Source organism: Merops nubicus, unplaced genomic scaffold (genome assembly GCF_000691845.1).
Source record: "Merops nubicus isolate BGI_N331 unplaced genomic scaffold, ASM69184v1 scaffold22317, whole genome shotgun sequence".
NCBI lineage: Eukaryota > Metazoa > Chordata > Aves > Coraciiformes > Meropidae > Merops > Merops nubicus.
Genome location: NW_008618607.1, coordinates 1 through 16,819, shown reverse-complemented (window position 1 = coordinate 16,819; position 16,819 = coordinate 1). Strand labels below are relative to the sequence as shown.

At 38.0% G+C, this 16,819-nt stretch overlaps 1 protein-coding gene across 1 annotated transcript in view; it reads left to right on the top strand.

Annotated features, from left to right (window-relative positions):
* Positions 1 to 16,816, top strand: part of ENAH (enabled homolog (Drosophila)) — a gene marked incomplete at its 3' end in the record, with an annotated part of 32,587 nt that extends 15,771 nt beyond the window's left edge. The window contains exons 5-7 of the mRNA XM_008943511.1: positions 12,658 to 12,977; positions 14,122 to 14,922; positions 16,722 to 16,816. Of these exons, the coding sequence (XP_008941759.1) occupies positions 12,658 to 12,977; positions 14,122 to 14,922; positions 16,722 to 16,816 (1,216 nt within the window). The remainder of the gene's footprint in view (positions 1 to 12,657; positions 12,978 to 14,121; positions 14,923 to 16,721) is intronic.
* Between the last annotated feature and the right edge of the window lie 3 nt (positions 16,817 to 16,819).

Here is a 16,819-nt window from a genome sequence, read left to right as displayed (position 1 = left end):
ATAACTTTGTAACTATCTTTTAAGAAATGTTAACACATGGTATGTGCTTTCCCTGTCAGGGAGTGCTTGAAGATTACTGTAATTTTCATGTATTTGTATTAATTTAAGTACAGTAATAACAATAACAAGCTTTAAAACATTTCAGCTTCCATTTCTGACCTTCAAAACCAAAGGGGTATTTTGTTATATGGGTTCTTTTGTCAGAGTGCTAGTCAGACAATGTTTATAAATTCACGGATGGTTTGATCATGAGCCAACTTCAGTCGGCATACGTATTTGTTGATAAATTCAGAGTTACTTAATGTCAAACACTATTTTAAAATATAAGATTAGTTTATGGCATGCCTCTGTGTGCTACTTGTGCATGTAAATTTACCTTCTCTTCTAGCCATGATAAAAATATTGTCATGAATATGAGTCACTGAGTTGGTATCTAACTTGACACTTGGGAATTTAATGAGTTAATGTTTATAAATAACTTCAAAATCATCACAGCTTCATAAATAAAGAGAGCAGGAACACCAGAAACAGAGAAAGCATATAGATTGTAAGAACAATGAAGGTATACAAGCCCCCTGTTGTCCCTCAGGGGCGTAATGGACCAAAACTTGACCGACTTCTATCGTAAGTACTCAAAAATGTTAGAAGTTTGCAAAATGCAACAACAGAATGTTAGGAAGGGATTGTAATTAAATACTTTGTTTGCTAACACTTTTAGTTTATTTAATGGATTGAGATGATACTGTTGAAGGAAACTTGGTGTGCAACTGTGCTAGAAAGTAGTATTGATATGGTGTGGGTTTCATCTCTTTTGGAAGGCTTCTTAGTTGTAGGCAAAGCAAGTTCAGAGGCTGACAAGAGTAGCAGTTTATTATTTACTGATAGAGTTAAAGGAATGGGTTTTATTTTACAGATTAAAAGGTTTTGTTTTTGTTTTTTTTTTAGATTTTGCTAATGTTAACTTTTAACTATGGGAAAAGAATTTATTTTTTTTTCCCCCTGTAAAATAGTAGCTGTTACACAAATAATTTGTGAGCTGTTTTGAAAAACCTGTGAAATACTGAAAGAAAAATAAACTGCATCCCACAATTGAGTAGCAATGTAGCTATAATAATTTAAAGGCAGGAATATTTGCCCATCACTTTCTGTCCCTGGTAGCCTGGTTTCCACTGATTTCTCTCAGCTCATGACCATTCCCTGGTTATTAGCCAGATGACTGTTTTCATTTTTCCTTTGCTTTTGAAACTGTGCCATTTATCTAACAGCTTATTTTGAGGAAGTTGGATTTCTTTAAAGGCATATGGATTGATTGGGTTATAACTAAGCAAAGAGTTCTAATCTGAGAAAGCAATATGAGCGTGACACGGTAGTTGACTTCTTGGTTCAGGGTATAAAAGTGGTCAGTAGAATACTGTCATATGATTATATCTTGTGCTGTGTGTGTTACAAAATCTGTGTGAAATTTACATCCCAGAGACATGCTTTAAACTGAGTCAAAAGGGTTTTTTTAATGTCTAAGCTAATAGTCTCCAGCAGATCAAAGTTACAGTGTAAACTTTTCAACTTGAGCTTACTGAGACAGTTTCATGAGACAACCTGCAGCTCTTCAGATCTTTCCAGCCTCTGCCTTGCATAGTAAGATGGGACAAAAGGAGACAGAAGCAAAGAGACCCACCAGTTGGTGGTGTTTATCTAAAGACTTTTTTTTTTATCTTGCACTCAAAGTTTCTGGAAAACAAAGTTCTGGTATAATAGTGCCTTTTTGTTTGTTTTAGTGCCTCTCATTTTCTTGCCATTCACAGATTCTTCCCATTCACAGTGAAGTTTTCCTTAGTTCTGTCAAGTCTAGCTTTCAGAGACTTAATAACTGGCTTTATGGAGAGGTAGTGGGTGCTGTCTGGTTATACTACTGAATAGCTGTAGATGTTGGGTAACATTGACATGTTTAGCAGACTGAGAAGAGCACTCTTACATTAAGCAGCCTTTTGACTACATTGGCAAAATTGCTGCCATAATTGCTGCAATTGAATATGGATGTTACTTGAAGGATGGTTCTGCCAAGTATCTGAGTTAACACTTTTAAAAATGTTTCTTTGAAAGTCTTATCCTTCCTGCAAATTTTCAGTTCTGTGGGTTTTTTTCTGCTTAATGCAAAACATGAAATTTGGAATAGAAACTGTTCTACATTTTTCCCAATTTTTGGTTACTGTGGTTCCCTTTTATGAAATTAGTTCTGTCCTGACTGTCCTCACTAGAACATACCACTGAGTTGCCAATAAAAGTAGGGTTTTTTTCCCCTTCTACTGAGATTCTTGGTCTTTTTCTGAAATTTTATGTGCACAGATGACTTGCTGTGATCTGGCTTCTGCCAGAAAAGTTTAAGCATTCTGTTAGTTTACATAATATATTGAGAAGATCAAGGTGAGGAAAACTAAACTTGAAGAGGTTTGATCAAAGAGCATTAATAGATCCCTTTGTCTATTAGAATTCCTGTATCTAATAACCTTTAGGTTTAGTTGCCTCTTCCTGTCTTTATCGTGGTGGCTGGTTACTAATTTTTGCTTCACTAACAAAACCTAGTTCTTTCTCTTATTTCCTTATTTCTGACTACTATGGTTTGAGCTTATAAAATAAAAGCTTGTTCTTAGACCCTAAATCCTTTTTGATCAAGGAAATGAAAGCCTGTTAGTTTGACTTTGGTAATGTATAAAGCTTTAGAACTACTTCTGAAGAAACGAATAATTAACCAGATAAAACATAGCACAATAAACTGTACCCAGACAACATTTTCTTTTGAAAAAGCAGCAAGGCTGTTCATGTGGTTTTCCTGGGCTTTTTTAGTAAACCGTTTGACAGATACCAGGAGGGAATTTTTTACTTAAGGTGGAAGAAAGGAAGATGCTATGGAGGTGTGAGGAGGATAAGAACAGGCAGTTCCTCCTGTATCAATTGGACTGGGAACAGTCAAATTTTGTTTGGCGTTTTGTTGAACAAAGCAAGGTTTCCTTGCCAGTGATGTGAGCTGAGACACAAAATACAAAGAACAGGATGAGCTGAATGATGTTGCAGATTTTGATGATCCAAATGGAATGAGAAATAATACATAGCAGATGCCTTGCTTTTAGACATTTTTAGAGCCAAAAACCTGCCAACGTGTAGACCAAATAGTAGTGTTGGGGACATCTTAATAGTAGTGTATGGGGAAAATCACTGTGACAATGGAACTGTTACATGCAGTGGGGATTAATCAGAGGAAAGCTGCTCAAACATTGGAAATATAGATATACATAAAGTCATTATAGGTATGGTTTTCAAAATCATGACACATAGCCAATTAACACTTATATAATTTTGCTTTAAATTAGGTGTAAAATTTTCTTTTTTTTAATTACGTAATTTGAAACAGTCTCACCTTTCACTACTGTTTAAAGACCTAGAGGTCCACCACTTCAAAAACTGTAGCTGTCAGTTCCAGAGTGCATATATAAAGTCACTTCAAAAATCTCTTGCCTTTGAACAATCAAAATTTGCAGGTCTTCTAAGTTTCCTGTTCATTTTATCAAGTTCATAGAATCATAGAATCCTTTAGGTTGGAAGGGACCTCCAAGATCATCAAGTCCAACCATTGAGCCGTTAGGGCTCTAAAGTCCTCTGCTAAAACAGATCAGAATCTGTCAGGGTTGGAAGGGACCACAAGGATCCCCCAGTTCCAACCCCTCTGCCATGAGCAGAGACACCTCCCACTAGATCAGGCTGCCCAGAGCCTCATCCAGCCTGGCCTTAAAGACCCCCGGGGAGGGGCCCTCAACCCCCCCCCGGGGCAACCCATTCCAGGGTCTCACCACTCTCATGGTGAAGAACTTCTTCCTCACATCCAGCCTGTATCTGCCCACTTCCAGCTTTGCTCCATTACCCTCTAGTTCTGTTGTTACTCGATATCCTAAAAAGTCCCTCCCCAGCTTTCTTGTAGGCCCCCCTAAGATACTGGAAGGCCACAATAAGGTCACCTGGGAGCCTTCTCTTCTCCAGACTGAACAGCCCCAACTCTCTCAGTCTGTCCTCATAGGAGAGCTGCTCCAGCCCTCGGATCATTCTCGTGGCCCTTCTCTGGACGCGCTCCAGCAGGTCCACATCCCTCTTGTAATGGGGGCTCCACAGGCTCTTGTCTGGGTTTCTCTGAAACAATGTGCAGTACACTCAGGTAGCTGTTCAGACTGTCTAGCACTTGAAAACCAAAAAAGCTAACTTGGTAAGAGTTTTAGTGAGCGCATAGCAAGAGTTCAGTTTAGATGAGTTCATGCAACTGAGCGAGCTTAGGCGGATGCCAAGAGGTTGCTTCTGCTGAGGTTATGTATTAGTGCTTCAGGTGTACTTCCAATTCATTAAGACTGTCTCAGAGGAGGCTGCCTGTGTTTTATGAAAACTTGCAATCTGTATTGACATGATTTAGACTACTTTTTCTCTTTGTAAATGAAGCATGAAATTTGGGGGGTGGTGTGTATTCGTTCCGTGGTACATAAGCATTAGTTTGTAGGCCTTGAGAAGTGTATTGAGTAGGTTTACGCGACCATACAGGAGAGTGAGCTCTGTAATAAATGCTGAGTTTTGGAATGATGATTAAGTATTTAATATTAAACACAGAAGAGCAAGTTTAATACTGGTATTGTTTTTTATTATTCAGATATGTTTCTTCAAATTTGAAAGGCTATAGCAGACACACCTTTCAGAACTTGTGCAGATGACGATAGCTGATAGTTTGAGTTCTGATAGCTTAATCCTCTAAGGTCAAAATAATCAATATGTTAAAGCACTATTTTTTTTCTATGAACAGTTTTGACAATGATAAAGTTGACTGTATCTAGTTAAATTGATGTCCCCAGAGTGCATGCAGTTCCTTGCAGTCACGAGGTAGCTGCTCATCTGTAGAAGACAACACGCCTCAGATGGAGCTGAGGTCACCCTGCATCTTGTGCTGGCACCTCCAGTTCAGCTACTCATTGTGTAGCCTGTTTGCAGCCAGCTGCTCTATTTGTTGCCGTGACTCAGTGGTGGGAGGAGAGCCATCATGTGAGATGTATTCTAGTAAGTAGTGACTGTTGGATTAGATAATGCTATCTATGCCCACATGCTGGGGCTTTCAGCATTTTAGAATCAAACTTCAAACATTACTGTCTTGTTTATTGCTCCATAGTTTGAGGCAGAGTTAGAAGAGCAAGAGTTTAGAGCAGGCCTGAAAGACTAGGCACACTGAGACTCCAGGACTGGAATACTACAGACATTTCCTTACAATGCTAGTCATTGCAATACTGCTTTTAATATAGGTGAATGTATTTTAATGGTTAAATGTATTTTAATATTTAATTAGTAAATGTTAGCTTAATGGCCAGATCAACAGCACAATTTGGACAACTTTGTTGGTTTGGATTGATGAGTCCAGGTTTAATTATAGTTGATAGTTGAATTTACCTTTAGAACTTTGACATAGTAGCATTATTCCTAGATTTATTGTTTATGTCAGGTTATAAAACTTAATTTTTTTTTTTAATTAGTGAAGCACAGAATGGAAGATGCATACATTGTTTAATACTTTTGCGTAATCACACTTGGTTTCCTATATAGAAGGTCTTAATAGGAACTTTCATAATAGTTATTGAAGTAATATGTTCTGCACTGTTTTAAGCTAGCAGTAGTCTAGCAACCTTCACGTTGACTTTGGGTATCATCCCTGTGTCTATCTTTTACCATGAAACATTTGTTAGTTTTAGAATAGGTAACACAGCACAAGCAAAACTATTTTTCAAAACAAAGGAAAAAAAAGTGTGGGACACAGACCTGAAACCTGAAAATATCCTCTGAAGAGAATCCAGTTTATGATTTTTTTTTTTTTTTTAATTCCACATTATTATTTTAGTGGCTCAATTGATGGCTTTTTTGTCCTCTTTAAATACACTCAAGAATCTTAGTAGTGATATTTTTTTCCCCCCATCCTTGTTGTTTTATCTTTAAGCAGACAAAACAGGGCTAGTATTATTATTGATCTGAGTGATTTGATGCCCTGCTTTGACACCAAGTTTTTGAGCCAAGAAAGAATGGAATACAAAATTAGTGTGTTCATAAAGGATGACTAACAGCTGTCAGATACTATGTATTATCTGCCTGCAGCTGACCTCTTCCCTCAGTGCAGCAATTAGTTCAGTCACATCTTCTCCTGAGGGTATTTTATTTTCTGCAGGCTTTGTCTTGGATCTTTTTCTACAGTGAGTTTTAAAATTAAATCCTTCAAATCAGTTTCTGTTAATCTTGGGAATGTCTATCAGCTCAGTGCCTGCTGAATTTGGATATGATACAAAGATGCTTTTGTCTGTACCGTTTATGGAAATACCTCTCGTTTTAATATATCTGGCTTTGTGACAAGAAGCCTTCCATGTTCGTGGCTAATTTCTGTTATTCAGGTTGATATGTGGTCTTTGTGGTGCAGTTTCCTGTCATCTTATTAGGAAAAAATTTAATGACTTGGATCTCACATTGAAAAGCAAAGCAAGCTGGTGCTAGGGTCCTGAAGACTTATGTGCATGTAGAGAAACTTCCCCTTGAGGAAACAAGGTGACCTTCCAGAGCAGACAGCTATGAGTTTTCACAAACTCTTTTAGCAATGGATTTGTTACTTGCAGGTTTTTTTCTCTTGATGTCTTGGTGCCCTTGGGACAGCAGCTCTGTTTTTGAACACAATGAGAGTCGCTTAATGTTGAGGCATACTTTCTCTGGTGGAAGATCAGTCTTTCCACAGACACTTGCAGTAGCTCTTCTGCAGATAACCAAAATACAGGTTTAAATGTGAAAAGTGTTCTAGAAAAGAACACGTTCTCTCTGGCTACTAAGTCTGCTCTGACACAGAATATTGTTTCACCAGTAAACACTGAAGTTTCTTAATCTACTTGGGAACTTTGTCTTCCCTTCAACCCATAGTAATGACCATATTTTAAGAGAACTGATTGAGGCTTCAATTCTTTGATTGACTATTCTGAAGGCTTTAGCAAAAGGACCAGAGGATCTGTCAGGCATTCACCTCCAAGAGCAGGATCTAAAATAATCACCTATTCTCCATGGCACACACCCACTCCCCTACCCCCAACCCAAACCCCAAATCAACAAACCAACCAGATCTCAAGGCAATGGACAGTATTAATTTGGGATAGCTTCCTAGTTGATCATCACACACACTAATTGTGGAATGTAGTGATGTTACTTGCTAAAGGCATAATAGAAAGTCATCTTGGTGCACATGTAGTACTGGTTCATTTCACATAACATCAGGAGACGAGACAATAACACCTCTTGATAGTTATTCCCTTTATGATCTGATTCAGAACAAACTAAGAAGGGTTTGAGTGTAACTGGGTAAATTAACTGCAATTCTGCTTTGCAGTTGTCATGTGGAAGATATTACCTAAGCACTTTCACCATCATGGAATGTGGTGGGTTTTTTGGTTTTGGTTTTTTTTTTTCAGCAGGGATGCAGCAGTGTGTACTTAACCCGTGCTCATTGCATTCTTCTCCTTGTGTTATTTCAAGAATGTAGTCATGTTCCTGATTCTTGCCTGCCCAAAGAACTGCAGGATTAATGCTGATTGTTAGACATTGCAGGTCAGCATTGTAAATATGATTCTTTCTTCATCCTCTGACAACACCTCATACCTCCTTAATGGACAAAAGTATAAGGGCAAGATGGGAAATAAGATTGCAACAGCTTTTAAAGTTAAAAAAAGCTAATTTAAAAACAACATCACAAAAAAAGTAAGATATTATCCCCCGCACTATCCCAAACCCTCAAAAGTGGTTTCCTAAGATGCTTTTGGCATGAAACTAACTAAAATCCTAAAAGAAAGTTTCATGAATAGGATATGTGGTAAAAGCTGGCAGCTGTTCTGAAATTCTGAAGCTGACTCTGAATCTAGCCTCACGTGTAACAGAACCTTGCATCTGACTGTCCTGTGCAACTTTATAGCAGCCTCGGCTATTCAATGCAGATTAGCTCCTAGGCTATAGTGATTCACACTCTTGAAACAATTAGAATGACTTTGTTTTAGCATAGTGAGCTTTACTCTATAGTTAGCTTCGTGGGACATTTTAAGTACCTCTTTAGCTTTTTAAAAAGTTGCCTGGGTAGCTAGATAGTGTGCTTTCTAAGGGTGAAGGATTTTCACATTTTCATAACATTATTGAACATTCTTGTGCTTTAGAACTACCAAATTCTTGACACTCCAGAAATGTTTTAAGTGATGTATTAATGATTCTTAATCTACTAATGCTTTTGCATAATGTAATTTTGATCTCTGAGAAAATTTTTAAACAAAATAACATTATCTAATGCAAACTAAACAAAACCAATGCAAACAAATTTACCCTTTTTTTAATACACAAAATGAATTCTTAAACTGCAGCTGTAACACTTGTTAAGCTGTAGTCCTTTCTTAAGTTACAAAATTCATCCTTGCTCGTGAGGTTGTGTTAAAGCAGCTTGATTGCATTAGTGGCGTACTCCTCTTTTGACCTGTGCCACTTTGGACTTTCTATTTGAAATGTTAATTAAAATTGTTAAAATGACTGAAAAAATGTAATGGGTTATGTGTAGTTTTTGGATTTTTTTTTCCTTGTTGATGGAGGGATGCTTCAATATTAATGAGAATAAACTTTATTCTCAATGATGGTGTATTTCATCTCACTTATTTTTTAATACAAAATAAGAAATATTTGCAAGGTATTTTGCTGCCCTCTGCGGGTAGATCATATGTATGGTAAGTGAAGTGCTTAATGTGTTCATAGTTTTTATTTGTACATTAAAAAAAAAATAAATTGCTTTAATTCCTTTATTTTCTGAACAAATGGAAAACGAGGATTCTTTTACAAAAAATAAAATGTTCATTCCAGGACCACTCAATATTTACTTAATAATGAGAACTGTTTTATTCAGGCCCTGTGTAGATGAAAGTGGTTAACTCACTGCCTTTTATCTATATCTTAGACAGCCAATACAGTTTGAGCGCTGATTGCTGACTGTAATATTTTTTTGCTCCAGATTAAGTTTAAAGCCTATAAACACCTAGGTACATTTTTCTTATAACACATGGACATTATATACAGTATAGATGTATATACAGTCTTGTTGGCCATGTCTTGCTCCTCCCCTTACATGGTACATGTGTACACACGCATGTGGACATAACCCTCTCAATAGTTAGAAAAACTTTAAGTAAAACCTTACCTAAGTAACCACCCTTCTGGGCCAGGGTAAACACCTTGAATACTTCCCCCCTGCTACTCTACAATTTTCTGGGTATTTCTGGTTCAGTATCTTCTTGTGCATGATGCAGTTTGCTTTCTAAATGGCCTTTTTTTTTTTTTTTTTTTTTTTCTTCTGTGGGCTTTTTCCTACTCTTTCTTTGAATCACTCTGGCAAGGAGTTCCTCAGCCAGTCTTCCTGATTGGTGCTCACTCCTTTTTAATTTTTTTTTTTTTTTTTTTTTTTTTTTTTCTTCTTTTTTTTTTTTTTTTTTTTAGCTTTGCCATTATTAGTTGCATTGAGTCTTTCCTCCCAACTGTTGTGTTAGGATGTACTCATAACTTAGGATTCTGTAGACTTCCAGTTGTCTTTTCCTGAATGCAGAATTCTGGCTTCTTTAGCTATTTTTTTTTTGAGTGGAAACTGGTACATTTGATTGTAGTGTTGGTGCTCTTTGAATGTTTTCAGTTCTGCTGTTTTCCCTCCTGTGAAGCAAGATGATGGTATTTTCTATACTGTTCTGTAATCCTTTCCCTAACCTATAGCATCTGATTTATGTTTTTGGACAGAACATGTCAATGAATGGATGTTATTGTAAAACTGTCTGTTATAATGCTAATATCTCACTTCTGAGTCGGTGATCAACTCATAGTCCAGCATTTTATATATTAAGTTAGCAGATTTCCCCTCTCTTCCCTGCACTATTTGAATTATATCTAAGTTGATGTTTTTTGTTGTTGGTTTTTGTTTGTTTGTTTCGTTGTTTTTGTTTTTTTTTTTCCCAATTTAATTGCCCAGTTACTTGGAATTAGAAGATCCATCAGTACTTCTTCATAACCGGCCATGATCCTTGCTGTCTTAAATAACAATATTAAGGATCTTAATCAAGAGCACCTCACTATTTCTTTTCCGTATTGCATATGGAAAATATGGAATGACACGATACTTATTGTATGGCTTACTGCGGAACTGCCTTGGTGACGCTGCTCTGATGTGAGAAGTGACCTATATTGAGGTTCTGTTTCTGTAAAGAAATTAATAACTTCAGAAAAAGAAAATTTAAATACATAAAAACTCAATATTATTTAAGTAACAATTTTTTTTAAAAAATTGAGTCAAGCAGCTGCTTGATGTATTATTAAACCAAATTAATTGATACCTTCTAGTTCTATAAACTAAATGTTACATGGAATGTTTATAACCTCAATTGCCTTATCTACGTTTTAGTTGTAGGAGTAATGGTGTGTAGTTTTCCAGGTAGATTATGCTAGTTCCTGGCAAGTAAATGAAAAAGAATGAACAAAATTAACAAAGCTACTTTAGAATCTAAATCTTGACTCCTGCTCTGAATAGGCTTTATAGCTAAAAACACACATACATCCACCCTCCTTTATAAAATAGAGCCTGAGATGACCAAGCTGAAGTTAACTATGATGAAAATGCTGCTTTCCTCTAAGAAGAGATTTTATGTGAGTGATAAAGAGCATATAGTAGAACTAGTTTTGTACAATAAAGAGCAAGCAAAAAAGTAATGATAAATATTTTTAATACCTCTTTTTGAGCTTAAGTTTGTGGTTTATGTTGTATTCTCTTGATATTGTATTCTTGATTCTCTTGTAGAAGTCCTCTAATGGTTCCAGATATGTATCAGTCAATTACCAGATATTTTGATGGACTTTGGAGGCTAAAAAATCAAGCATTTAACAGGCTGAACTGCAGCCCTAATTTATTAGTTACTGGTGTTCCAACTTTGTTATATGGGAGAGCAGGAGCTGAGGGAAGAACTGACAGGAGCAGAACTGTTTTGCTGCTTCTGAGGATCTTGAGTAACAAGTTCAGTAGGGAAAAGTTTTGTTGTACATAACTGGAACTTCATTGCTTATAGCAATTATAAAATTTCAATATTTATCAGAATTTTTTGTTTATAAAGAAAAAAACATTGGTTAGAAAGAGGACAGACTTCAATAGTGACAGTGTAGGGGCTGGGGTTTCCAGTAATGCCACTATTTTCTGGGCATGAATAGGAATGAAATAGCTGAAGTTCCCTTCATTTTATAGAAAAAAACACATTGAGTTGCTTGAGGCGTCAAACTTTAATTGTAAACTTTGGTTTACAATTAAAAGCTGGCTGTGGTTTGTATTGATTGAGAAGCTGTCTTCATTTGTATCTGAAGCATGCCAGGAAAATATGCAAGTGCTTTATAAACAATTTTTTCTTTGTAAATGTAATGATTTTTTTTTTTAGTAAGAATTTAGAGTGTGATAACTAACAGCATTTTTGCTGATATGTACTGACAGCAACATACTGGTTACAACTTTGAGGAATATGCCTGATTTTTGTTTTAGTTGTCATTTTCCCCCAAGAGACAAAAAAGCTTTGAAAATGAAAATGCTATATTTTAGTCTACTGGAAACATGTATCTTTTTAATATAATTAAAACAAACAAACAAAAAAAAACCCATACACAAAGAAAATATAAAACAAGTTGAGGAAAGAAAGTTAGTGTCATTTACCACTTGTCCCACTATTTTTTTTGCAGGAAAGTCCATCCTTTAAGCCAGCCTAGTGGCTTTGGCAACAAATCTTGCATGATTCCTTCTTATGCTTAGAAAGTTCTTTCTGTTTCCTCTTCTTGGCTTTTACTTGTTTTCTCTTCTCTATATCTTCCTCCTCTCTAGTTTCCTTTGCAGGGACTCCCATGAGCTAAAACCCCTGCCACCTCCCTGCAGTGTTTCCTTGGCTGCTGCACCCTGGATTTTTTTCTGACCATGTTCAGTTTTCTGCCACCTTAAGGGTATTCTTGTCTTGATGCTGGTAAAGTTGTATATGCATGTAGTGTTATGCAAGTGAAAGGGGACATGTGTACATTTTGATACTTCTGTAAAATCTGGATGAATACTAGCTGGCTACTCTATCTAAAAAAAAAAAAGTATGTTTGGGAGTGGTTTTTTTTGGTGAGGATTTGTGTTACTCCTGTTTCACTGTACCTTTATTCACTGTTTGAGTATAAAATACCATGCAAAGAACAAATGTAACTCCACACCTCAAACTGGGAAGATTGTATCAGAAAGCTGCTGCTTATAATTTACTGTTCTTACCTCTAGAAAGCTGTCTCTCAGAATATTAAATTAGTTAAGAGCAAATTCCATATATGATTCTTTCTACTGTGAGCGTAATAAAACTATTGTCCAGCTCAGGAAAAAATGATATATAGCATTAAGAATTTTATGTAGGTAAAAATACTTTTTGCTTTTGTTCTTGCTGGTGCAAAGATTTTTTTTAAAATTATTTTTCTCTTCTTGCATTCTAGCAGCTGCTTGATGTTTTTGGTTTTCACTTTGCAGCTTAGTCTTTTTCCGTTTTTCCACAATTGTAGACAGTTGCAAGAGCAACAGAGGCAGAAGGAGCTGGAACGGGAGAGGCTGGATCGTGAACGAATGGAACGGGAGAGGCTGGAAAGAGAGAGGCTAGAAAGAGAAAGACTTGAAAGAGAGCGCCTGGAACAGGAGCAGCTGGAGAGAGAACGGCAAGAGAGGGAACGGCAGGAGCGCCTAGAAAGGGAGAGACAAGAGAAGGAGAGGCAGGATCGAGAAAGACTCGAGCGACTGGAACGGGAAAGACAAGAGAGAGAACGGCAAGAGCAGTTGGAAAGGGAACAATTGGAATGGGAAAGAGAGAGAAGAATTTCAAATGCTGGTAAGAATTTCAAAGCCAAAGGTATTCAAGTACCGGACCACTTTTTATGTGTTTGGGTGATGGAGGGGGAGAGAACCAACAGAGGGCAGTGAGTACAGCTGTGTAACAACAGTCGGTATTTCAGGGTTCTATTTGCTGGAGTTGCTTCATTTTTAATGGAAAGAAGTCCAAGAGCTTTGACCTTTCTGGTATCATCTTCCATTGACTCTGAAATAAATTGTTTTGCGCTATTTGCTCACTCCATTGCCAATACTCTCTGGTTGCTTGAAGAACTTGAATCACATTGGGCATCTCCAACATTGGTTGAAGTGTGATGTCCTAAAAACTAAACATATCAGGTTGAGTGCGTTAATGTAGAAGGTCTGTACCTATATATGGCAAAGTGTTAGTGAGAGAAAAGCCTTTCAGTATGAAGTCTTGCTTGATTTATCATTGTAGTAACATTTCAGTGAAATGTGTTGTATGTATTTATAGGTAAGATAATGCACTGCCTGCAGAAATGAATCCAGTGATAACTGAAAGCTTTCTTATTTTGGTAATATAACGGAACATGAGTCAAGCACTTGATTGTTCTTTAGTAACAAACTCAATTTACGTAAGAAGTTAGCTCATGGTGAAAGTCCATGAATACTGCGCAAGAGCTATTAATTTTAGAGGGGAGGATATTACTGGTAGTTTTATTCCCAGTACTTTCTAGTTTATGATGGAGCTTTTTCTGGGGAAGAAAAAGTTGATATTTGCTGCCTATAGCATGAGTTTGTTAGTGGAGTTGTAACAAATGTTAAGATCACTACACTTGCTTGCAGTTTGCAACCAAACAAGAAGATAAAAGCTGATAAAAGTCTGGTTAATCAACCCTATATCTAATCTGTCTCACAGCTGGGGGTTGAGAAAACGTACTCTAGAACGTACTTGTAAATTCAAATGTTGGCACAAAAATAGTTGGTAAAAATTACAAGCAGCTGTTGATAATATGTAAAACTTTCCTAACAGTGTTTTCACTTGTGCCTAATCCTCTGGTACTAACTGTAGTCTACATTTATGCATTTTGTTTGAATGCTGGTTTTGTTGCTTCATTAGCTCCCTTTTTCTCTTTCTCCTTTTTTTATCCTGCCTTTGCTGCTGCTTTCCATCTTCTGTCCAGCTCCATCTTTCGACAACTCCCCGTATAGCACTCCACTTCCTGAATACTCCAGTTGCCAGCCTCCTTCAGCACCTCCTCCATCATATGCAAAAGCAGTCTCAGCACCAATGTCAGAGGCCGCACCGGAGTACGCTGTAGTGACTTCTGCGCCACCGACTTCCACTCCCCCTACACCGCCTCTAAGGCACTCTGCATCACGTTTTGCTACTTCTTTAGGCTCGGCTTTCCACCCCGTTCTCCCCCATTATGCTACAGTTCCTCGACCACTGAACAAAAGTTCTCGGCCCCCTTCTCCTGTCAATGCCCCGGCGACTCTGCCTCCAAATACAAAGCCTGTTGCCTGGTCTGCGCCCAGTTTTGCCCCCCTTCCCCCGTCTCCTCCAGTAATGATAAGCAGCCCGCCAGGCAAAGCTACTGGTCCGAGACCTGTCCTCCCAGTGTCGGCTTCTAATCCAGTGACCCAAATGTCTACGTCTCCCACGGCTCCTAACGGGCTTCCTGAAAACATGGCTTATCCAGTTCCTTCACCTTCTACCTCAGGTCCAACTCCGCCTCCGCCACCTCCTCCTCCCCCGCTGCCTTCCTTTCCGCCTCTGTCACTCTCTGGACCTCAAGCTTCTCCTTCTCCCAACTCCCCGAATGCCTCGACTCCCTCATCCAAGCCTAGTGTTCTCCCTTCTCCCTCTGCAGCTACCCCTGCCTCTGTTGAGAACTCTCTAAACTCTGTGCTGGGAGACTCCTCTGCTTCTGAGCCAGTCTTGCAGGCAGCCTCTCAGCCGGTTGAACCTACGACCCAGCAGGGTAAGGCTTTCTGTTATTGCTACTAATGCACTAATCAGGAATGCACTTGAAACCGATTGGTACCGAAGCCCGTAACTGTCCCAGAGAATTCGTACAATGCTTCCAAAGATGCAGTGATCTTAATACCACAACGAAATACCCTTGGGAAAACTGGGGTAAGGGAAACGTCAAAGCTTTGTGGATAAGAGCTGGTGTGCCATGGCCTCTCTTAAGTAAAATTCTTATTTCATAAGCTCTCAGCTGTTAGGAGCTTTTTGAATACTTGCTTGGTAAATCTTGCACTGTTAGTTTATTTGGAATATGGTGTTAATAGGCAGCATCGTTAATTTCCTAATGGCAGCCAACATGGAAGAACATACATGTGGCTTTGGACATGTGAATGACCTTAAGCGAGGAATAATCTGAACCACTTGGATGCTCTATGTAGTTTCAAATTTAGAAAGTCTTATGTAACGCCTACAGGATTTCTTTCTGTACAGAATTTCTGGTTGTATTTTGGTATATGGCTGTATACATGCATATGTATATTTATAAAGACATGTTTTCTTGTGGTATTCTACTAGCGTAGCTTATAAAGACCTAAGAAAAACAGTTTGGTTAAGCAGGTGACAGTCTTAATGGTCACTCTACCATTATGACAGAGATGTGTTTTATGTGGATATAAACGTCTTTGCTAACCTGAATCCTGCTTTTACGTTGACTTAGTAGATTATGATCTTTGTATGTAAGTCTGCAGTACCTCAGCTAAAGGTATGTGCAGAGGGGCTCCTGGGGGATGAACAGACTGTGGCTTCATCACCCACAAGCCATGCAGAGCAGACCCTGTTTATACCATCTTGTCTTAAATGAAGGTGTGAGCTACTCTGGGATGGAGTAGAAATAAGGTAAATGACCTCACTTGTCTGGAATAAAAGTGTGCACTTGGATGGTGGGTGATGCTAAGAGAGTTTAAAAGGCTTTTAAATTTACACAGTGGCTATCAGTGTAGGAAACCAGGAAGACTTGTGTGTGACATCTTTGCCTGTAAAGGTTGCCTAAGGTAGTTGTGCAGCATTTTTGGTAACTTAGGGCATTTTGGGCAAGGTCAGGTCGAGGATGTGTAGAGCTGGTTTTTTTTAGTCACAATTTCTTAAACTGTTCCTATAATAATAACAGCAATCATCAGAATATTCTCTCCTCAAAACACATTTTGTATTACATATCAATGTGAATTTGAAGGAATCATAGATAAAAAATAGAAGAGCTTGATCCCATCAGCTTAAATATGTCAGTCTTTTAACTCACTAATTAGTGTTTGTATTAAATTATTAAAGTTGATTCTTGGAACGTTTCTTAGAGGGAAGGTTTTTTTATACAGGTTGGAACTTAGCGTTGGAACTCAAAACAGTTCAAGGGTTCAGATGTTTGGGTGGTGTGTTAGTTAAATGGTTGTTAGTACAATGGAAAGTCACTGTTCAGCACCATTTGAACACACAGTATTGTTCTTACATGCTATGATGCTCCTGCCTTTCTCAGTGCAAGGTTTTTGGTTGCAGCACAGAGCCTGACTGGAGGTGTTTTGTACGCAAATGTCTCTGAAACTGTCTGATCTCTCATAGCATGCTATGTAATACTCTTAGAGCATTTAATAGGAATGCTTCTCTCCTGCTGGAACTTGGAGTTTTTTCTTGCCTATAAAGAGGACCCTTACCAGTAGTAATGTCTCATATGCTGAACAAAACAACCATAATTTCAATGGAAATAAGATTTTTCTTTTCTAAATCCTTAATATAGTGTATTTGTTTTGTCTTCGATACTAGGTGTTGTCCCAGGACCACCTGCGCCTCCTCCCCCGCCCCCCCTGCCCCCTGGCCCAGCTCAGTCTTCAGTAGCAGCCCCACCTCCTCCTGGCCCACCA